At 40.2% G+C, this 24,985-nt stretch overlaps 1 protein-coding gene across 2 annotated transcripts in view; it reads left to right on the forward strand.

The window, feature by feature from the left end:
• Positions 1-325: 325 nt before the first annotated feature.
• The window catches only part of abr (ABR activator of RhoGEF and GTPase), a 215,462-nt gene continuing 190,802 nt past the window's right edge, over positions 326-24,985 (forward strand). For both annotated transcript variants that reach the window (XM_036937431.2, XM_036937432.2), the window contains exon 1: positions 326-1,443. In XM_036937431.2, coding sequence (XP_036793326.1) covers positions 612-1,443 — 832 coding nt within the window. In that variant the 5' untranslated portion in view covers positions 326-611. The remainder of the gene's footprint in view (positions 1,444-24,985) is intronic.

Below are 24,985 nucleotides of genomic sequence, written 5' to 3' on the forward strand. Positions count from 1 at the left end.
GGTCAGTTATGATTGAATGTTCAAAGGCATTTTTTTCTAATGCAGGTAAGGTCACAAGTAAAAATCTGCTACATTCAATCTAAAAAAGAATGCTCCATCATCACTTTTGGTGCTTTCAAGGCATGGCAACTCTGAAAAAAACGAGGTCAAATCATGACGTCAGTGAACTTCAAGTAGAATATTCGGAGGTCAAGAAAGAAGCCGAGTTCCCGAGTAGGATGACCGTTCAAAATGATTTCTCCCACTCGGAACTCGTATCCCTCCGTGTTCCCAGTTGACTTGAACGCACTGAAGTCGGCGGTCGGAGATGTACCAGTTTCCAGTTGATTTGAACGCGCCATACGACTGTCGCATTTAATTGGTTTACGTCACCAACTATCTACCGGAACTCGAAACTTTTTATTTGGATATACCAAACTGATCAAGCGATTGCTTTGGAGATTTAACAAGTGTGTGTGTTAATGTACAACGGAGTGGCAAGTATGGAATGAGTTTGTGGGAATTTTAGCCGATAAAAGGTTCCATTTGCGACAGAATCAATACTGTTTGTAAAGGGAACAATTTCCTCAAGGGGCAATTACACGGAATCGACGATCTTCGCAGGAGACAATATGTGGGAGCAAGAGGAATTCGAAAAACATTGGAAAAGGGAATTTCCTCACGTGGAAGCACCTAAAATGGATTTAATCTCGGTGGAAGATGTTGAGACAGAGCTAGAAACACGTAAAGCGAATCTCAAAACGCTGCAGCAGGCGCTGTCGGAGGAGAAATTCAAGGTGATATACCTACAGACCACCATCGCTAGACAGAAGAAAAGTTCTGACATGGAAAGATGGGAAGACACTACAGACGAAAACTTGAATGTTGAACCTATATTACCAAAGACAGAAACAGACAGGAAATGGGATAATGAAAAAGTAGACGGCGAAAGTATGAAATTGCCTGGTACTGGTAGTGCAAGCATGAAACTACAGACGCCAGGCAGCAAACCAGAGCCGCCGACCAGGATCAGTAGTAGGACAGGTAAACTTATCCCCCCCGCACCCCCGCGAAAGCCAAGCTTCCAGAAACAAGGGCTCTCTCAAGCTGATGGAAACTGCATCGGCCGCATAATAGGGAAACTGAATTCCGGTACTGATAGCAACAGCAGGGAGGCTAGTGACCATGAATACGAGGATGCTGAGCTCAATGAGAATTTCGTCAAGAGCAACCTGGTGAACACCAAAACGACCACCAGAGACAGCCAGAGGTCGAAACCCTACCCGGACACCCTGTGCCCATTCCGCCAGAGTAGAGATTTCGACTCCAGTGATGATGGGAGGCAGTCTCCTTCCTGCATACCTGCGCCCTTCATTGCATCCCTTACCGGTGGTTCCGGGTGCAGCACTCCAGACAGACGCAGTGAAGGCTACTTGAGCTCCGACCATGAAGACTCCTCTTCAGGTAATATATTTATTTGCTTGGTCACATCAGTTGAGGTTTACACAGCACTGGAAGGTGCTATTTGTGGAGTCAAAAGTTTTATGGCAATGGCACTGATAAAACAATCATGAGAGAATGACTGGTGTTGCACCATCTCTATAACTAGCCTATGGCCTGCACTGTATGACAGTGCATTATAAGTGAACGAGATTGTGGCTGTGAAGTTTGAGTAAAGATTGTTGGAAAGTGTTAACCTTTGCACCAGATTCCACAATAGCAGGTAAAACCACATTGCATCCTTGAAGGAGTTTGTCAATATTTACTCAGGTTGTTGGGCTTTATTAGGCAATACTTTGTTCTGGTTTTGTCAGTCACAGGGAATGTTTGACATGGCAGTTCACACATGACTAAATGACATCAAGGAAAAGATCAACTTAACATTTTAATCATTTTACGTTTTAGTAATTTAGCAGAAGCTCTTATCCAGAGCGACTTAGTTAGTGCGTTCATCTTAAGATAGCTAGGCGGGACAACCACATCACAGGCATATAAAGTAAAATTTTCCTCAATAATGTAGCTGTCCATAGAGTCAAAGCTAGAAGGTGGGTGAAGTGCAATTTCACCACCCGTTTTTATTTTTTTCACAAAACTATGAAATAACACATGGAATCATGTAGTAACCAAAAAAGTGTTAAACAAATCAAAAAATATTTTATATTTGACATTCTTCAAAGTAGCAACTATTTTCCTTGATGACAGCTTTGCACACAATTGGCATTCTCTCAACCAGCTTCATGAGGTAGTCACCTGGAATGCATTTCAATTAACAGGTGTGCTTTGTTAAAATTGATTTGTGGAGTTTCTTTCCTTAATGTGTTTGAGCCAATCAGTTGTATCGTGACAAAGTAGGGGTGGAATACAGAAGATGGCCCTATTTGGTAAAAGACCAAGTCCATATGTCAAGAACAGCTCAAATAAGCAAAGAGAAACAACAGTCCATCATTACTTTAAGACATGAAGGTCAGTCAATCTGGAAAATTTGAAGAACTTTGAACGTTTCTTCAAGCGCTATGATAAAACTGGCTCTCATGAGGACCGCCCCAGGAAAGGAAGATCCAGAGTTGCCTCTGCTGCAGAGGATAAGTTCATTAGAGTTACCAGCCTCAGAAATTGTAGCCCAAATAAATGCTTCACATAGTTCAAGTAACACACATCAACTGTTCAGAGGAGACTGAGTGAATCAGGCCTTCATGGTCAAATTGCTGCAAAGAAACCACTACTAAATAATAAGAAGAGACTTGCTTTGAGTCCAAATTTGCGATTTTTGGTTCCAACTGCCGTGTCCTTGTAAGGGGCGGCAGGTAGCCTCGTGGTTAGAGCGTTGGGACAGTAACCGAAAGGTTGCTGGATCAAATCCATGAGCTGACAAGGTAAAAATCTGTCATTCTGCTCCTGAACAAGGCAGTTAACCCATTGTTCCTCGGTAGGCCTTCATTTTAAATAAGAATTTGTTTTTAACTGACTTGCCTAGTTAAATAAAGGTTACACAGGTGAATGGATGATCTCCGCATGTGTGGTTCCCACTGTGAAGCATGGAGGAGGTGTGGTGGTGCATTGCTGGTGACGCTGTCAGTGATTTATTTAGAATTCAAGGCACACTTAACCAACATGGCTACCACAGCATTCTGCGGCGATACGCCATCTCATCTTGGTTTGCGCTTGGTGCGACTATCATTTGTTTTATAACAGGACAATGACCCAACACGCCTCCAGGCTGTGTAAGGGCTATTTGACCAAGAAGGAGAGCGATGGAGTGCTGCATTAGATGACCTAGCCTCCACAATCACCCAACCTCAACCCAATTGAGATGGTTTGGGATGATTTAGACTGCAGAGTGAAGGAAAAGCAACCAATAACTGCTCAGCATATGTGGGAACTCCTTCAAGGCTGTTGGAGAAACATTTCAGGTGAAGCTGGTTGAGAGAATATCAAGAGTGTGCAAAGCAGTCATCAAGGCAAAGGCAGCCTACTTTGAATAACCTCAAATATAACATATATTTTGATTTGTTTAAAACATAGGGTTACTACATCATTCCATATGTGTGATTTCATAGTTTTGATGTCTTCACTATTATTATACAATGTAGAAAAAATTAAGAAAAACCCTTAAATGTTTAAGGTGTGTCCAAACTTTTGACTTTTTTTAAAATTAAAAGGTGGAGCGGTTGAGGTGAGGAGAATTATTTAAGATACTGTTTGAAGTTTCAGATGTTTTTGGAAGATGGGCAAGGACTCTGCTGTCCTAGCTTCAGGGGGAACCTGGTTCCACCATTGGGGTACCAGGACCGAGAAGAGCTTGGACTGGGCTTAGTGGGAGCTGCCCTCCCGTAGGGGTGGGAGGGCCAAGAGACCTGAGGTGGCAGAACGGAGTACTCTGGTTGGGGAGTAGGGTTTGAGCATAGCCTGAAAGTAAGGAGGGGCAGTTCTTCTAGAGAGGGGCAGTATCTACAGGTTAGTGCCAAAATAAAGGAAACACTTGAGTAAATGAGGGATACAAAGTTGAAAGAAGGTGCTTCCACACAGATGTGGTTCCTTAAGTTAATTAAGCAATTAACATCCCATCATGCTTAGGGTCACGTTTCCCATTATTTTGCCATGGCCAGAAGAAGAGATCTCAGTAACTTTGAAAGAGGGGTTTAAAGTGTGTTTCTCTCAATAAGCAGATCTCAACCCAATTGAACACTTATGGGAGGTTCTGGAGTGGCGCCTGAGACAGCATTTTCCACCACCATCAACAAAACACAAAATTATCGAATTTCTTGTAAAAGAATGGTGTCACATCCCTGCAATATAGTTCCAGACACTTGCAGAATCTATGCCAAGGTGCATTGAAGCTGTTCTGGTGGCTCGTCATATTAAGACACTTTATGCTGGTGTTTCTTTTATTTTGGCATTTACCTGTGTATAGTTCTATGATGCACGTGTATCGAGGGAAGTACCCTAGGAGAGGGACTTGAAATGGATGAGTGGTTCATTAGGGATAATGGAGAGAGTGTGCAGCTTCCTCGTCCCTCTAATGACCAGGTGCTAGAGCAATGACAATCTAAATTCTAGCGGCACAATCCAGTCTGGCTCTCAGACAGACAGCATCAGCATGTCCTTAGTGTTTCACAAACATAACATTCACTTGCAGGAGCAAATGGTTGAATAAGGTGAATAGACAATGAATTCCAATACACTCTGTGGGTCTGTCAGTCAACCAGATGCAGATTTACCTTCAATGTTGATTTGAGACAATCAGTTCTGTTGTTGAGAGGGCTGAGCAGGAAACAGTTACAAAATAAACTGTCGTAAGTTAGTCATTTTGAGAACAGGTTTCACGAGCCCGACTTTGAGTTAAAGTGGGCAACTAAGTGGGCTACCAAGTTGTTGAATGACTAAGAAGGTCACTTCAGGTTACTTTTTTTAAAGGACATTATACTTCAGAATGCATAAACATTTTATTGTGTTCTCTTCCTTTGAAACTCATCTGAAAATCGAGTGACGCTGAATTTGATCTCTTCGGCTCAATTTTGAAAGTGACAAATGGAAAAAAAAATATTAGCGTTAAAACTGTTTATATATAAAAAAAATATAGATATTTTTTTGTTTTATCACAAAAATGACATGGGGGGCAATGAAGGTGTGCAGGTGGCTTCGGGCAAGTGAAATTTTGTCCCAAAGAATCAACTTGAATTAAAACTTGTCTATGGTTTCTTTTATTTGTTATGTGCATTAGCGACTCGCAACAAAAAATAAACCTAGCCAAGTGATCAGTTCTTTTCCCTCCATTACATGTCGCTCACTCGATTTTATCCGACCATTCCCTCTACACACACGCACACACACACACGCACTGCCTTTAAAAACTGTTGGGATACATTTCTTGACAAATCACAACATCTTTATCGCAAATTCAAAATGAACTGGTTGATTTAAAGTAGGGGAATATGCGTTCCAACCACGGTTTGGAATAATACATTTGTCTCGTCTATTTAAAGCTTTTTTGCGAACCGCTAGTGTGCCATTTAGAATAGATTACATTGATAACTCCCCCTAAACCTAGGCAGTTTCCAGACTGAAATATGCAACAAAAACATTATTTTGATGAAGGCAAATTGTTTCTTCATTAGTCTAGGGTTTAACAAAAGCCTGCCCACCAAGTTTTTAAGCTGAGCTCACAAATCAAACACAGGGCAAAAGAAAACAAACTCCTCCACGTGGGTTTCTATTGGTTAAAAAATGAAATAATTGTAGCTTTCTAATGTTGGTAACTGTATGTCTCAACTGCCATTATTAAGGGAATCCCTGTTGAAACAGGAGTAAACGATGAACATTGATATTGATGAGGAAGATGCACCTGTTTTCAGTAGTGCGCATTGTGGCACAAATGGCATTTGCAGTCTTTCATGCATTTGCAAGTCAGTTAAGAACAAATTCTTATTTACAAGGTTGCGTGGAACAGTGGGTTAACTGCCTTGGTCAGGGGCAGAACGACAGATTTTTTTTTACCTTGTCAGCTCGGGGATTCGATCACGCAACCTTTCAGTTACTGGCCCAACGCTCTAACCACTAGGCTACCTGCCACCCCTGTTAGTGGTAGTTTTGTGATAACTGCACTGTGAATATATTTTGTGGATTTTTTTTTTTTTTAGGGATCTCAATGACCTCACCAACCAATTCTATATTAACCCAAATCATTATTTATCTAGTGTAATGTTACTGTATTTTAGCTAACAATTATTACATCTATGAATATGGTTGTCTACACTTACAGGATTACAAGCTCGCTAGTTACCTTGGACGTTTCTCGGACGATCTGATGAGAATCTGAGGAAGATCACTCTGATCTTAAAAGCTAGTCTAGGCAGTGCGCCACTGCTAAATTAATATAGGGGAAACACTTCCAGATGAATGGTATGGGACTTGGGACCAAGCCATCAGACCATAGAGTTTTGCTCATTCCTGTCACTTGTCTTTTTCAGAGAAAATGAGGTCAGTTGGAGTCCAGTCACTCTCTTTGATAAGATGCATGCATGCATGATTTCCATGGTAATGCACACCTTGGCTGAGATTGTATTTCACCTCAAAAGGTGGCGAGAAGAGGATTTGCATCTGCTTCGAGTTCCCTGCCTGTTAGACTTCCTCTGTTCTTCATGAGCAATGACAAACTAACAACAATAATGACAAAAGCTACAGCCAACTCCCATCTCTACTTTTATGTGTACTATACGTTTGACACCATGACATTGCATGTTGTTTTGGTTAACCTAATGCAATTAGAATGAGGGTGAACTCCGCACCGTGGCTGCTGTACAGCAGGGTTCCTTTGGAAGAGTGAAGAACAAACCCTATTTTTGTCACGTTGCTGGAGATTAATTTTATATCACGTTCATCTCCTTATCCACGTCTCTCTCCTCTCAGAAATGCAGGGCCTGTCGAGGCCCGTCCTGCTTAGCTGGTATGCCGACAACACAGCCAGCTGTTACCCAATGTAACGTGTGTGTCTATGGAATATGTTTTTGTACTTTGCCTACATGTGCTGTGTGTGTGTGTGTGTGTGTGTGTGTGTCTGGCCCTGACAGCTCAGTACTGTAGGCTATACTACATTGAGCTGAGGCTGCTGTCCTCTGAGCAACATACACCCTCCATTTCCCCACATAGGATAATTTATGTGGCTTATGTCATAATTTAGTCCCTTTGTAAGGAGACTGACTTAAAATGAGATATTTCCCATTTATTTCAGCCATTTAGAGAATGTGCTTAAATATGGAAGTCAAGCTGTTTGGCTATTAACTCAGGCCGTTGAGAACAGGCACTAACAGCCTATCTGTGGTGTTACCTTGGTGATCAGCGTGTCATCTTGGCAGGCAGGATGTGTGTTTGTGGGGAAATGACACGCACACAATAGCTTGTGCCGACGGTGTGAACAATAAGTACAGGCTCACGTTCTAAACTGCTGAGCTCAAGTGAAGAGTTTGTAATGAGGAGAGAAGCCAGGCTAGAATGTGGATTTTGAAAGGGTAAATCCATTTGAATTCCATCACTTTTTGACAGCATCCATTTTGATTAAAACAACTTTCCATACATGTTTGCCCATGGAAGAAGTGGTTAGAAAGGGACTTTTTTGACCTGAATGCCAAAACATTCACGAGATAAGTGCTCAAAGTTGACCAACTTTGCATACCCCACCATACCATGAGACATCAATGTCTTCATCACTGGAAAATATGAACGGCTTAGTTTGATATCATTTAAATCTTACAAACAGGGTTGACAACCTATTTTACAATTTCTTGGATACATTAAAAAAATAAATAATAATTGGACATTTTGGAATCCTTTAAAGGTGCTACACCTAGAATTTCCCTGAATTGCGCCCCAATGTGGAAGCTAGATGAATTGCAATAGCACTTGGTTGCATTCAGAACAAATATCGCCCCTCGCCCACATCCCATTTCCTATAATATGGCTTAGACTCGCGCCTGAGCCTTTTACTCAAGGTTTTGAACCACCAGCTTCCAACGGCTGTAAAAATGATGTTTTTATGTTATTGAAAATAATTTCGCAGTGATTTAGATGGTACAATGATTCTCTACATTGTTTGTTCGCTCAATTTAAGTTTGTAAGAAAACAACGTCGAATTTTAGCAACCAGGAAATGAGAGGTATTTCTATATTGGCCACTCAACCTGATTTCCACTAGATTTTGATTTGATTTGGATCTCTTTTAGTCCTCACTTGGACTAATCTTCCAAGAGTCCTTAAACATTAAAAAACAATTTATAATATGAACACATTTTCACATAACACACTGATACAGACATAATACACTAACATATTGACCTGATAAATACAGTCTAAAAATATATTTTGATTCTTCATCTACCATAGTCCAGCACAACTTTCCTGTGTATTATATTTAAATGGTTTTAAAGGTTTCTGGTTTGCTCAGTTCAATTATTCCATTTCATTATTGCTCTATATCGAAATGTTATTTTTCCCATTTCTCTTTTCTGTCTGGATAACACAGATGGTGGACAATATATTCCTAGTATTTACTGAATGTCTGTCTCTTACCAACTGAATAGAGTTTGACTGTTTTTAAATGGTGTAATTTGCTTAAGAATCTTTCCTGGTAAATAGTTAGCTATCCTTCTGATCACGCATACTGTTTTTTAATTTTTTTTACATAGAGTAGTTATTTGAGACGACCATGATAATCAGTTGTCTAGCTGCACTCCCAGTAGTTTGGTTTCTGCCACTTCCTCAATTTGTACTCCCCCCCCCCCCCCCCCCCCCCCCCCCCCAATACTTAATTGTATCCCATGCTGTGTTGGCCTTTTCCTAGTGGAATAGACCAACATAACTTTGGTTTCCTTGGTGTTTAAAACAAGTTTGTTCCAGCAAACCCACTCCCTGATATTCTCAATCTCCTTGTAAAGCTTACTGTACCTGTTGAACCAATTGTCTTGCTGTATAAATTGTAGTATCATCTGCAAATATCGTAACTTGAGTTTCAGATAAGGCATAATTAAGGTCATTGGTATATATTAATTAAAGAAGTGGCCCAAGGCAGCTGCCCTGCGGTATTCCACAGTTTAAAGCATGAGGGGAAGAAAATGAACCATTGATATAGGTGAACTGTTTCCTGTCAGTTAGATATGTCTGTACCCAATTCAATGCTACCTACTTAAAACCATAATGCATTAATTTTGTCAAAATTAATCAAATGCTGTACTAAAATCAAAAAATAGTACCCCCACAAACCTGCCATTATCCATTAGCATTGAGGCACTGGTCAATCATGTCAACCAATGCAGTGGTAGTGGAATGGTTTTTGCGATAAGCATGCTGATTGGGCTGTAATCAGATCATTCTTTTCCATGTACTCCCATATTTGTCTACTCACGATACTCTCCAATATCTTACTGAGTGAAGGGAGTACACTATTTGGTCGACTATTGGCAGGAGTAATGGGTTCTTTGCCGTCTTTCGGAATAGGACACAGTTTAGCATGCTTCCATACATGCAACATCCCCTTTTCCAGTGACCAATTAAATATGTATTTCTGGGAACAGCATAGCGAAGAAAAAAAATAATCCATAAGATCATAACCTGTAGATTTACCATCGGGTAATGACTTCAATAGATTTAACACTTCCTACTGACACCATTTGTAGACTAAAGGAGCAGGTCTTGTTGCTCATAATATGATCATCAATCCTTTGGACAATAGCTTGTTAGGAAGACTGTGTGTTTACATTATTGCTCAGTAAATCAAATATCTTTGTAAAAAAATCAGCAAAATTGACACTATCAGCTTGTTTTGTTATTGTTCTCCTGCCAACCTCCACACTAGATGGGCATGATGAGAAAGATGTACCAAGTAAGCCCTTAACTGTATTCCATACTTTTAAAATTATTTTTTAGAATCATTTTTCCAATCAATGAAAGCATTGTTTTAAAATAATGTTTTTTTCCCTTGCGATTTAATTTTAACTGCATAAACACAATGTTCTATAATTCTGTTCAGATTTGGCTGCTAAGACTTTCTACATATTTCTTTGAGAAAAAGCTTCACCCAGTTCATCAATCCATGGAGATGGACGTGCCCCAACTGTACTCTTTCTTACTGGGGGCATGATGGTCCATTTCCTCAGTGAGCAAATCAATAAAACAGTCTGTAGCGTGATTTAAATCATCCTCTAGATAAATCAGCTCCCAGGGTACAGCAGCCAAATCATTTTGGAATAGTTCATGATTAAATGTTTACATATTTCTCTTGACCACAATCCTTGGGAGTTTCTTTGGAACCTTGGTGTTTATGGTTATGGTCACAATATTATGGTCTGTCCAGCCCACTAGCATTGATCTGGCTTTTAAGCATTGCAATGGTATATTACAGAAGATCAGATCAATGCATGTGTCTGAACGATGACCCATCTTAGTTGATGATCTAGTAGTATCATTAACCATATGCCGAGAACTGTGGTTTTGAAACAAATATCATCAATTTTGTTCTATTCAAATTATTATGATCCTTGCAATTTATATTAAAATCTCGCAAGATAATTACATCTATGTTACTATCTGTGGTCTGGTCAAACCCAGTGCATAAGTCATCCAGATAGGACACCTTAGAGCTAGGAGGTCAATATACACATCCTACCAATATGGCTGCCTGGTGAGGCAGATGTACTTGAGCCCATAGTGTCTCTATTTGACATACATTAAGGTCATCCCTCTTAAAAGGTATATTATTCTGAATGTACAGTGCTACACCCCCACCATTCCTGTCTCTTCTCAGTAGACTATATCCATTAATGTTTATTTGCCCATCATTTACAGATGCATCTAAATGCGTTTCGGTCAAAGCCAAAATATGATTATTTATGTTGACCAAGTTAAAAAGCTCATGTATTTTGTTAGGAAGGGCTACATACATCCAGAGAGGACACCGTAGAGCCATATGCAGCCCTTTCCTTATCAAGTAGAGATCAATAGAGCATGTATTCATTATAGTTGAAGTTGTCATGATACACTACAACACAAACTCAGATTTGAACATTGGATTAAAATAGCCAGGGAGTTACTCTGGAGTCCCGATACAGTTGCCCGTTGATGTAAAGTTTAACCATCACCATGGATACTTTTTGACTCAGGCAACGCTTTTCCTTCATGACGGGATAAAAAAAAAAAAATCCTTTCATTGATCTCGGGGGGGGGGGGGGGGGGGTGTGTTACCATTCATTCCAAAATCAGTGTTTCTGAGTTTTCTACCCCTGCTCTTTGTCATTTCCTTTTGCTTAAATTTGTCAAAACATGCAATAATAGCCTGTGACCTATTTCCAGAGGCCTTACCCATTCTATTGACTCTGGAGAAAGTGACATTGCACACAACATCTGTGGGCAGTTTTAATTGAGTTGACATAAAGTCTCAGACAGTGTCCTTACAGACTCTGCTGTTGTCATTCTCCGGTATCCCTGTAAATATTAGATTGTCCCGCGTTGATCGACACTGTATATCAAGCAAGGTTTCTTTAAGCTGTTTGTTCTCCCTTGGCTCCACCTCCACCTTGCCATGAATAGAGTCTACAGTACCTTTCGGCTCTGTGTTCTCTTTCCTTAGATCATCAATTTGACATTGGCTGAATTCTAGACTGGCACATAATGCATTGATAACACAGCTACAAAGTCAAAACAACTTTCCCATTTTGACAACAGATGCCGCTCAGGCGGGAGAAATCAATAGGCAGATATCACAGCCAATCACAACACTGGCATGTAAGTAATACTGTGAAACAGTCATTCCGCTATTACTGCAGATGCAGTATATTATGGACATTTTCTGAAATAACAATTTAAAAAATCTTATGTATAGCACCTTTTTGACATCAATTACCTAAACTTGTGAACTAAATTTGTTTTCATATACGCATATGTTGCAGGTTAGACCCTATTCTACATCATCTGAGGTTTTTGTGCTATGCCCTCAATTGGTTGAGACACAACATGCTCTTGAATACAGGGTGGGTGGCATTTCAATCATAGAAATATAATCATAGAATGGATCTATCCCTTCAGACCACTGCTGTTTAGAATGCTACACCATTTACATTTTTATTGAATTGCAATTTTAACATCTAATTACTACTGTAAAGATGGCCGCCGGTCCACCCACTCTCATCGTAAATGGCCACGTCTATTCTATTAGTGATATTAATATTATTGCAATAGGTTTCCTATTATCTCAACAGTGTGAAAGTTAGAGGCACAAAGATCATACCCTAAGACATGCTAACCTTCCACCATTACCAATAACAGAGGAAGTTAGCATTTTTGGGGGGCATTTGATATTTATGCCTCTGACTTTCTCACCTATCATGGTTCACTATTGATTGAGGATTATCCATAATCATGGTAACATCCACATTCATGTAGAACTGTTCAGAAACATTATTTTCTAATTTACAATAAAAGTGACTCCAAATTGACACACATTATTTACCATTGAGTTCTATAGTGCACAACATTATCTGAAACGCAACCAAACAAACTGCAAATGCATCCAACAAGTTTCTAGTCACAATGATTTGGGCATTGTGTCCTAGGAATATGGGACCAAATACTAAACTTTTGACTACTTTAATACACAAGGGAATTTCTCCAAAAACGTATGACACCTTGAAATGGGGGGATGAGATACATAAAGTGCTTTCATTTCTAAATGGTTAAACATATGAAACATTTGATCTCAAATCCAAACTGAGTTTTGAGCTAAATTGTAAGCTTCACTGTCCAAATAAATACATAGGGGACTCTGTATATCTGGTGTGTGTGTGTGTCATCTGACTTGCTGCTCTTTGTGTGTGTGTCAGGGGTGGTAGAGGAGTGGTCTTCTCCCTGAGGGGGATGAATTGCTGAGTTGTTACAGGAACCCAAGGGTGGGGGGGTCACCGAGTTACAGTATCAGTATCAGGAATCCGCCAAACACCCCATCAAAATGTTTGAACCTTTATTTAACCAGGCAAGTTAAGAACACATTCTTATTTACAATGACGGCCAAACCCGGACGACACTGGGCCAATTGTGTGCTGCCCTAATCACAGCCGGATGTGATACAGCCAGGATACGAACCAGGGGCTGTAGTGACGCCTCTTGCACTGAGATGGAGTGCCTTAGACCGCTGTGCCACTCGGGAGCTCATAATCAAACTACTAAAAGATTTAACTACCAAGCTGTCTGTGCTACTGTTTAGACCACGTATTTGTAGAATTGGGGTATGGAGTAAAGACCATTTCTCTTGTAAAAGTCATATTTCATAACCATGCCTTAAAATGAAATTTTATTCAGTTTTTAGGGTGAGTTTGTTTTCATGTCTTTGCTTTGATATTGTGTGATGGCAGAAGCAGTCAGACACTTCCTCTTTTTTAAAGAACAAAGTGTGGTTTCCAGTCAGCCAACTGATTTCTCAAGTCACTGATTTAATCTAATACATAGACGGTCCCATACATGCCCCCCACACACACACTGTGACATGCACATAGTACAATGAGCCACTGTGTGACTATCGGGTTTTAATAGCGGGGCAACAGGGCCCCCTTTTCTTCTCTGCCTCCCACGGATCTGAAATCAGAGCAACTACGGCAGTTGCTGATTGGCTGCCTGCTCCGGCTGCCATGGAGACCCTGTTGAGGTGCTAGATATGTGGTGGGGGGTTGCTGTGGTGGTTTGTGGGAGCTGGCTTGTGTGTCTCTACTCTGTGGACTAGGCCCTCATAGAGCAGCTCATTCAGTCCTCTCTCTCACACACACACACACACACACACACACACACACACACACACAGAGCTCTCAAATATGACTTAACTCATTTCCTCTTAATGACTGAGAACTCTCACGGAGATGGTTATGAACTTTGGTTCTACATAGAGAATTCATTTTATATTGGAATTCAACTGTGCAACTACGTTACTGTGCAACCTGCGATCTATCCAACTATGAGGAAGCACTCGGAAGCACTGTCAGAACAGCATCACTTATGTATAAAAGTGAAAGGTAAAGTTGAAATGTTCTCCACAGGGCTCTACAGTGAGACCATTTTTCTCGCATATGCTCCTATTTTGCTGTGCGATTTGTAATTTCAATTTAGGAGCACCAGTGCGTCAAGAAAAATTAAGAATTGTAGTTTTATTACCTAAAATATTTGTAAAAATAAATACTTAAATAAAAGTCAGCGTAGATCCCTTTAATATCATTACATTAAGACTTAAGGAAATGTTGAATAAAGGAGAAGAAGCTCCCGCAAACTTCACTTGCAAAGTAACACTTGTATGTTTGTCAACATTTCAGCCTCATGAGTCACAACCTTTGCCAGAGCATTCGGGTAGCTGGTTGAAGTGTATACAAAGCAGATTGCAACTAACTCTAGGTAAAAGGGAATAGTGTGTCAGTAAACCGGTCAGTGCCACCATAGTTCACAATAGCACCATCTGAGTGTTAGCCTTAGTGTTTTGGCTTTGAGACTGTGAGGGAAAACCTCAGCTGTGTCTGACTGGTGCGAGGTGTGGTGGATGAGAACCACTTGAATCCAATCAAATGATTGATGCTCATATCAGCATGTGATGCCGACAATAACATTTTTTTCTTACATTTTTTTTTTTTCATGTTCATTCTACACATTTTAAATACATGGACTTTTTTCACAGTAGTTACATGGCAAGAATATACAGTGCCTTCAGAAAGTATTCACACCCTTGGACTTTCCCCACATTTTGTTGTTACAACCTGAATTTAAAATGGATTCAATTAAGATTTTTGGTCACTGTCCTGCACACTACCCCATAATGTCAAAGTGGATATGTTTTTTTTATTTGACAAATTATAAAAAATGAAAAGCTGAAATGTCTTTATTAAATCAGTGGCTATTTTATTATTATTTATTTTTTTAGCATATAATTCTTGGTGGGGCAAAAAAAAGTGGCAAAGCCACAACACTAAACAACACATTAATTGCACTATAACGGTGACAAATAGTGCCTACAAACTGTTAGGGCCTACATAAAGCTGTCCCAACATCTTACCACTGCTACACCTGGAGCCTTGTCTGGCAGCAGAGCCTTGTCTGGCCACAAAACAGTTCATTCAGCCTCATTTACTGCCTTTTTAAAACAATATACAGTTGAAGTCAGAAGTTTAAATACACTTAGGTTGGAGTCATTAACTCGTTTTTCAAACACTCCACAAATTCCTTGTTAACAAACTAGAGTTTTGGCAAGTCGGTTAGGACATCTACTTTGTGCATAACACAAGTAATTTTTCCAACGCTTGTTTACAGACATTATTTCACTGTATCACAATTCCAGGGGATCAGAAGTTTACATACACTAAGTTGACTGTGTCTTTAAACAGCTTGGAAATTCCAGAAAATTATGTCAGTGCTTCAGAAGCCTCTGATAGGCTAATTGACATAATTTGAGTCAATTGGAGGTGTACCTGTGGATGTATTTCAAGGCCTACCTTCAAACTCAGTGCCTCTTCGCTTGACATGATGGGAAAATCAAAAGGAATCAGCCAAGACCTCAGAAAGAAATTGTAGACCTCCACAAGTCTGGTTCATCATTGGGAGCAATTTCCAAACACCTGAATGTACCACGTTCATCTGTACAAACAATAGTACGCAAGTATTGACACCATGGGACCACGCAGTCGTCATACCGCTTTGGAAGGAGACGCGTTCTGTCTCCTAGAGGTTAACATACTTTGGTGTGAAAGTGCAAAGGACCTTGTGAATATGCTGGAGGAAAAATGTACAAAAGTATCTATATCCACAGTAAAACGAGTCCTATATCGACATAACCTGAAAGGCTGCTCAGCAAGGAAGAAGCCACTGCTCCTAAACCGCCATAAAAAAGGCAGACTACGGTTTGCAACTGCACATGGGGACAAAGATTGTACTTTTTGGAGGGATGTCCTTTGGTCTGACGAAACAAAAATAGATCTGTTTGGCCATAATGACCATTATTATGTTTGGAGGAAAAAGGATGAGGCTTGCAAGCCGAAGAACACCATCCCAACCGTGAAGCACGGGGGTGGCAGCATTATGTTGTGGGGGGTGCTATGCTGCAGGAGGGACTGGTGCCCTTCACATCATGAGGAAGGAAAATGATGTGGATATATTGAAGCAACATCTCAAGACCTCAGTCAGGAAGTTAAAGCTTGGTCACAAATGGGTCTTCCAAATGGACAATGACCCCAAGCATACTTCCAAAGTTGTGACAAAATTGCTTAAGGACAACAAAGTCTAGGTATAGGAGTGGCCATCACAAAGCCCTGACCTCAATCCCATAGAACATTTGTGGGCAGAACTGAAAAAAGCATGTGTGAACAAGGAGGCCTACAAACCTGACTCAGTTACACAAGCTCTGTCAGGAGGAATGGGCCAAAATTCACCCAACTTATTGCGGAAAGCTTGTGGAAGGCTACCCAAAACGTTTGGCCCAAGTTAAACAATTTAAAGGCAATGCTACCAAATACTAATCGAGTGTATGTAAACTTCTGACCTACTGGGAATGTGATAAAATAAATTAAAAGCTGAAATAAATCACTCTCTACTATTATTCTGACATTCCACATTCTTAAAATAAAGTGGTGATCCTAACTGACCTAAGACAGATAATTTTTACTAGGATTAAATGTCAGGAATTGTGAAAAACTGAGTTTAAATGTATTTGGCTATGGTGTATGTAAACTTCTGACTTCAACTGTAGCTGATTTGCTTAACTCAATTATTTATATAAATATATATATATATATATATTTTGTTTACGTTGTTTTCAAACATATGTGACATGTATTAATGTCAAAATAACATGCAAAACAGGCAGATGGGGCACTGAATCTCTGAATTTGAAACACAGATTCACCTACAAAGACCAGTTAGGTTTTCCAATGCCTTGCAAAGATGGGTAGATTGGTAAATGGGTAAAACAAAATAAAGCAGACATTGAACACATCCCTTTTGAGTTATTAATTACATTTTGGATGGTGTATCAATACACCCAGTCACAACAAAGATCATTCCTAACACAGTTGCTGGAGAGGAAGGAAACCGCTCAGGGTTTTCACCATGAGGCCAATGGTAATTTTAAAACAGTTAGTTTCATTTCTGTGATATGAGAGAACTGAGGATGGATCAACAACATTGTAGTTACTCTGCAACCTAATTGACAGAGTGAAAAGAAGGAAGCCTGTACAGAATACAAATATTCCTAAACATGCATCCTGTTTACAAGGCACGATATGAATTCTGCAAAAAATGTGTCAAAGCAATTGTCTTTTTGTAAAGAATACAATATTTTGGTCCAACACAACACATTACTGAGTACCACTCCATATTTTTGAGCATAGGGCTGGCTGCATAATGTTATGGGTATGCTTGTAATCGTTAAGAACTGGGGAGTTTTTCAGAATATCTTTTTTTAATAGAATGGCACTAAGCACAGGCAAAATCCTAGAGGAAAACCTGGTTGTCGGTCTTCCACCATACACTGCGAGATCAATTCACCTTAACAATAACCTAAAACACAAGGCCAAATCTACACCGGAGTTGCTATCAAGAATACAGTGAGTGTTTGAGTGGCTGAGTTACTGTTTTTTACTTAAATCTATTGCAAGACCTTAAATGGTTGTTTTGCAATGATCAACCAATTTGACTGAGCTTGAAGAATTTTGAAAAGAATAATGAAATGTTTTTGCACAATCCCAATGTGGAATGGTCTTAGAGACTTACCCAGAAAGACTCTGTAATCAGCTGTAATGGCTTCCAAAGGTGCTTCTACAAAGTATTGAATCAGGGGTGTGAATACCTATGTAAATTAGATTGCAAAACACCAGTCTCAATGTCAACAGTGAAGTGGTAACTCCGGGAGGCTGGCCTTCTAGGCAGAGTTCCTCTGTCCAGTGTCTGTGTTATTTTGCCCATCTTTAATAATAGCCTTCATTTCTCAGAACAAGAATAGACTGCCGAGTTTCAGAAGAAAGTTCTTTGATTCTGGCCATTTTTGAGCCTGTTATCGAACCCACAAATGCTGATGCTCCAGATACTCAACTAGTCTAAAGAAGGCCAGTTTTATTGCTTCTTTAATCAGAACAACAGTTGGGCTAACATAATTGCAAAGGGTTTTCTAATGATCAATTAGCCTTTTAAAATGATAAACTTGGATTAGCTAACACAATGTGCCATTGGAACACAGGAGTGATGGTTGCTGACAATGGGCCTCTGTGCGCCTATGTAGATATTCCATTAAAAGTCAGCTGTTTCCAGCTACAGAAGTCATTTACAACATTAACAATTTCTTCGCTGTATTATTTTTATTGACAAAAAAATAGCCTTTCTTTCAAACACAAGAACATTTCTAAGTGATCCCATATTTTTGAACAGTACTGTATATATTTATTTTTTTAATAGTATTCGAGTCACTCAGATGGCATTAAGATGGCATTAATGTGGCATTAATGTGTAGAATTGTAGCATATTCTTTAAAACAGCAAAAACTTGGGACACAGACCATACCGTTGCCCCACCCCACCCCCTCCCCTCCCTATTCTAACTTTGTCACTGCTGCTGAAAAAAATCCAAGGGGAAACACTGATATTCTGTTCTTGATTGATTAGAATTAGTTTAATTCTGCACTTGAGGACCTGAATCAGTGTTGGCATAGTCAGAACGCTAGAGGGCATTAGAGTATCTGTTAATATGAACATGACACAGGAAATATGATGGGGGCACATTTCAATGCAGAACACCCTTTCTATCAGCAGTGGCCATTAAGTCTGCAGCCATTGAGCCTGCAACCTCAGATGGCACTGAAATGTTATTACTATCTATGTCTAACTGGGTTAAACCTGTAAGGCTGTGTTATTGTGACAGATGAGTTTGACTCTCTCAGGAATGAGCGTTAGCCTCAGGTTATGGTTCTGGATGATTTGATATTTCATCAAAGCATTTCGTGAGGTGCAACGTCTGTTATGGATGGTTTTGTGGTGCTATTATTCTTCTCTCTGCACGAAGTCTGGTTGTATCTCTCTCAGGTTTGTTAGATAGCACCACGGTTGGCTGTCAATTTCATTTCAATCGAGGACATGTTTTGAAACTCCCATTCCATAATTCCAGTAACATGGCTGAGACTTGCGTTTGAGCCTTTTTGCTTTCGGTTTTGGTCCACCAGCTTCCAACAGCTGGTCAAACGATCATTTTTGGTATTAAAATTATATATTTCTCTACGATTTAGATGGCACTTTGATTCACTACACTATTCCGTGCTGATTTTCTCACACACTGAAATTCAGCAAACAGTGTAGAATTTTAGCAACCAGGAATTCGTTTTTTTGTTATTGGCCACTTGACCTGATTTCCACAGCCACAAAGTTAAAACAGCTTTCCAATTTTGACAACAGATGCCAATCCGGCGGGAGAAATAATAAGCGAATATCACAGCCAATCAAAACACTGGCAGGTAAGCAGTGCTTAATTGGTAAAACGGGATGTGCCAGAACAAAATGTGAGCGCAAGAGGGGGGTAACCTAGGGAGCTCAGAAGTACCGGATCGCATGAGGGGGGAAAAAACTGCATGCATATCATCACAATTGCGTGGTGGCATAGATCAGTGGAGTAGATGTACTTCCAGAAGTTGCACACATGGGGAACACCCTAGTAGCCTAGGGTCTGGGAAAAAAACTGCCTTTTTTTATAAACGCATTTCATATAATTCTGCCTAATTTTACATTACAGGAGACTTTGGAAGGATATTTTTTATTACTGCACAAATGATTAAAATGACAGGTGACTTTGACACTGTCAAACTGAGAATCTGAGCTTAATAAAACAGCCTTGTCTTGAATCCATCAATAGTCTAGGACTAGGTGTGTGGAGACATATTGTAGGCTGCAATATGAGGAGGAAATTATGCTTTCTAGTTTCACTGAATCACCCAATCATGCACCGCTCACTAGCCGGTGATGGCTGATGTGTTCGTGCAAAAAGCCTTTATCTCTCTTGTTTTTTACTTTTGTGAAACAATATTTGGAAGTTGATCAAATATGTTGGTTGCCTACAGCAGTCAGATTAGAGTCTTCTCTTTTCTGCAGGAGCAATTTGCTTTCAAACCTGTTTAACCGCGATTGTATTTTAAATAGTGTAAGTCCTGTTTTGTCTTCATGCTGTTCACTGACAGATTTGCCACAGGATCTACACACAATCCACAGCTAGGCAGTTATAGGCCTTATCATGGTGTAGTAGGCTATTCTGAATGATTTAATATCTTTATGAACAGACGGCAGATTCACCAGGTGGTAACACAAATTAACTTTGATCGATGTTATTATAATTTTATTATTATAATTTTTACATGCTGGATTTGCCACAGATGGATAGGGGAAACCAGTATCTCGGATTTCGCTATTGTTATCTCAAGTTTTGTCATCTTCCATAAATTGCAGCCGTGAATCCGCCATAGAAAAAGTTAGAAAGAATAACATGAAGCTCCGGTAATATAGATAACTGTTGAAAGATTTGGTCTAGACATACCTTTTTCTGCATTGTAATGGACACGATGCAACCTTTTGGTTGGCTGCTGACAGGCTATTTGGCTGCGGTACAGCAAAGCTAAGTCAAACCATGGTCATGGTTCTCGCAGGGGAAGATGCTACAATGACTTTGCTCATGATTCACATTTCAAATGATATCAACACCCTGAACTCATCGGACATGAAACGCCAATACAAATGTTACAGCAGCACATCAAAATAGATGAACAAGTTCCTTGAATTTTATTTTGCGGTGCCTTTTCATTATAGGATAGACACGTGGATTTTCTTGCTGCAGCAATCCAAGCAGTGGAGCGTGTAGTGAAGCAAAAGTTTACTGGTCAAAACCATGTTGGGACGACTGGGGGAGCGGGGTTGCAAAATGCAATTACATGTGTACCATTTATAAAATGGTCTTTAAAAACATTATACAGACTAGCTAAAATGTGTGTAACTTGACAAATTATCCAATGGATTAGGATCATTTTCTGGTAAAACCCAATAATTCAGTAAATCCTAAACCCCAGTGTCGACTAGTGTTATGTGAAAGTGTTGATGAAAGGTTAGCCCAGTTAAAACGTGGTAGTGTTAGTAGGGTGACCCAGGAATCTGAAGGCAGTGTTTTAAAGTATGCTCTGCTCTCTGTGTGGGACTCCCCGTGTGACAGCAGAAATGGGACAAACACAGCCTTATGCATGAAAACAAACACTAATGATAAAAACACAGCATGAATATCACATGTGACATGTCAGTGTGTGTTTGGATTTACCAGACCACCTAATCCACTGTCTGCCCAATCACAGCACAATTCAGGGCATGCAACATTTCACCTCCAATAGATCAAAGTGATTGATTGCACCGGGCACAGAATGAACACAGATTCACACACACACTGACACAGACATGGAGACAGACAGACATATATGGATCTTGCTGAACTACCTCTCATTCTTCAAAAGGTTGTGGTGGTGCAGCTGTATTAAGGTAGATGTGTGTCGTGATATCATAGACCATCCACTGATAACACTCTCTTCTCTCTGTTAGGAGTGAAAACAGCAGACTGGCCTTTAGATCAGTGTCTAGGGGCAACGTGCATCCTCTTCCATCTATCACAACCAGCAATCAACCTTGTCTGCTATTACTAGAACCAGACTACACCCTAACATTCTCTTTAAATAATGCACATTCATTCCCCTCTCTCCACCCAATCCCCCCTAAACAAAACCAACACAGAGGCCTTGTCTCATTTGGGTAAAAGTCTGTCCTCTCCTCTGTGACCCGGAAACTGGTTGAGAAGAGTGGAAGAGTGTCCTCCCCTCCTCGATAGACACCTTTTCATTGCGGGATAGTTGTGTATCCTACTAGAGTTCTTTGTGAAAAAATTTAGATTGCTGCCACACACCGTTTGAAGAAGTTGTTTTTGTGAAGGACATTTAAACAATATGCTATTTATCCTTTTATCTAGAAAATGTCTTGCACAACTAGCTACATTTTGATATCACTCTACACATGTATTTTGGGATCCACCACCTGTAAGGATGAGAGGAGTCCCATTTCATACAAGCACATTTTCTTCCACGTTCCTTCTCCTCACCGTCTCTCCTCGATTACCTTGATCCCAGAAATGTTTGTCTGTAATAGTAAAGCCCTTTTGTGTGGAGAAAAATGCATTCTGATTGGCTGGGCCTGGCTCTCCAGTAGCCCACCCATGGCTGCGCCCCTGCCGAGTCATGTGAAAACGATAGATTAGGGCCTCATAAATTTATTTCAATTGACTCAATTGATTTCCTTATATAAACTGTAACTCAGTAAGTCTTGCATGATCCTTTTTATATTTCTGTAAAGTATATATTACCTGACTATGCCTGATGAGCCCTACACATAGGGAGCTGGTATTGTAACTGTGGTACTCCTCTAGGGCTGACCCCATTTAGTCGATTTGTTTGGTTGATAGGCTGTTGGTCAACCGAGATTTCTTTAGTCGAACAGTTATATATATATAAAAATGTCATGGGTGTACAAGACACTTGTCTGTTTCGCACGTGTCTCAGTGGACTAATTCAGCATACTGGTGTTGAGAACAATGAGGCAGAGGTGGCAGTGGAGTGAGGAAACCTCAACTAGGTCTATAATCAATACCATTACTGTTAAACGTGCCTGGCTTCATCCATATATATCTGCAGAAATACGACAGCTCCTGTGTCTGTTGCCAGTTAGTGTTTTGTTTAATATCCTTCTGATTCCGTGAGCACCAAGCCTCACAATGTTGGATAAAGCAATTTCACAAATTCAGCTGTTTTTGGTTTTTGCTATGCTGTAATAAAGGCTTTGCAATGTTTTTTTGCTAGGACAGACTCTCTAGTATTATTTATAATTGATTTAGTGTTTGCACTGTTCCAAACAGGCAGAAAAAATGATATCGTAATGTAACCGCACCTGTTTGTCTCAGACAATAGGCACACAGTGTTTGCTCCTATACCCTCCTTGTTCTTATTTTTATTACAATTATGATCGTCATAATAAGTAGTGATCAAATCAAATTTTAGTCGTCACATGTGCCGAATACAACAAGTGTATCCCTTACAGTGAAATGCTTACTTACGAGCCCCTAACAACAATGCAGTTTTAAAAAAATACGGATAAGAATATGAAATAAAAGCAACAAGTAATTAAAAGAGCAGCAGTAAAATAACAATAGCGAGACCATATACAGGGAGGTACCGATACAGAGTCAATGTGCGGGGGCACCGGTTAGTTGAGGTAATATGTACATGTAGGTAGAGTTATTAAAGTGACTATGCATAGATGACAGCAGAGAGTGGCAGGAGTGTAAGGGGGGCACTGCAAATAGTCTGGGTAGCCATTTTATTAGCTTTTCAGAAGTCTTATGGCTTGGTGGTAGAAGCTGTTTAGAAGCCTCTTGGACCTAGACTTGGCGCTCCGGTACCGCTTACCGTGCGAAGAAGAGAGAACAGTCTATCACTGGGTGGCTGGAGTGTTTGACCATTTTTAGGGCCTTCCTCTGACACCGCCTATTATAGAGGTCCTGGATGGCAGGAAGCTTGGCCCCAGTGATGTTCTAGGCTGTTCGCACTACCTTCTGTAGTGCCAGGCAGTGATGCAACCCGTCAGGATGCTCTCGATGGTGCAGCTGTAGAACTTTTTGAGGATCTGAGGACCCATGCCAAAATCTTTTCAGTCTCCTGAGGGGGAAATAGGCTTCACGACAGGCTTCACGACAGTCTTGGTGTGCTTGGACCACGTTAGTTTGTTGGTGACGTGGACGCCAAGGTACTTGAAGCTCTCAACCTGTAGTGGACTACAGCCCCGTCGATGAGAATGGGGACGTGCTCGGTCCTCTTTTTCCTGTAATTATCATTATCATTTGTAGGCTTCTTATAGTAAGTAGGTACCTTGTATAACCACCATTATGCTGAATTTCTTAGAACGCGTCCTGTTTAATGTTAATACCATAACTTACTTAGGTCTATATTTCAATATATGGGCTACTGTACCAATCATTCATTCATGTCATCACACAGCATACGAGTGAATCATGCTTCGAAGTGCTTTCAAGCATTTTAGTTTTAAAATGAAATAAAAGGGAGCTTGGAATATTTATCCTAACCAATAAACAGGGTTGGGTACTAACGGATTACATGTCAGGGATTACAAAAAAAACGTAGACTATGATGACACACCAAATGTGTTTGCTTGAGCTCGGTAAAAGAGCAGAAATAGGCTTTTGTAGGCTACAGTCCAAGCTATGTCTTCCAATGGTGCGACTGCTGTCGGCATCCAAACGCATGGAGGTAAGGATGAAAGTAGTGGTGTAGTCTACGGCGATACAGATATCACTTATTATTGAAATCTACGCAGCGCATTGTGAATCACATTGCTGTTCTCTCATTTAGCTATTTGCGCCAGACGGATTAAGGTTGTTGTGAATGGCTGTTCACAAATCCAAATGTGTATTTCAACCCAATAATGGTTGAATTCAAGTAGTTTAAGCTGCCCATCAATCATTTTGTTTTTGAAACCAGTTGACAGCTAGTGAAAAATGCACTCTTGCAACAGATGCATATTTGCGGATCCAAGCCTAAAAGCCTCAATTTTATTCTAATCTAATTCATGCTGATAAAAAAAATCCATAGGCCTAATGGACACATGCTCAAACTCACACACTTTTGATAGACTTAAAGGGGCAATCTGTAGTTGTTACATCCATTTTTGGACTTGTAAGTTATACAGTTGATGTCTTGAGATGTTGCTTCAATATATCCACATAATTTTCCTGCTTCATGATGCCATCTATTTTGTGAAGTGCACCAGTCTCTTCTGCTGCAAAGCACCCCCACAACATGATGCTGCCACCCCTGTGCTTCATGGTTGGGATGGTGTTCTTCGGCTTGCAAGCCTCCCCCTTTTTCCTCCAAA

This window comes from Oncorhynchus mykiss, chromosome 12 (assembly GCF_057628025.1).
Source record: "Oncorhynchus mykiss isolate SJ-2025 chromosome 12, ASM5762802v1, whole genome shotgun sequence".
NCBI lineage: Eukaryota > Metazoa > Chordata > Actinopteri > Salmoniformes > Salmonidae > Oncorhynchus > Oncorhynchus mykiss.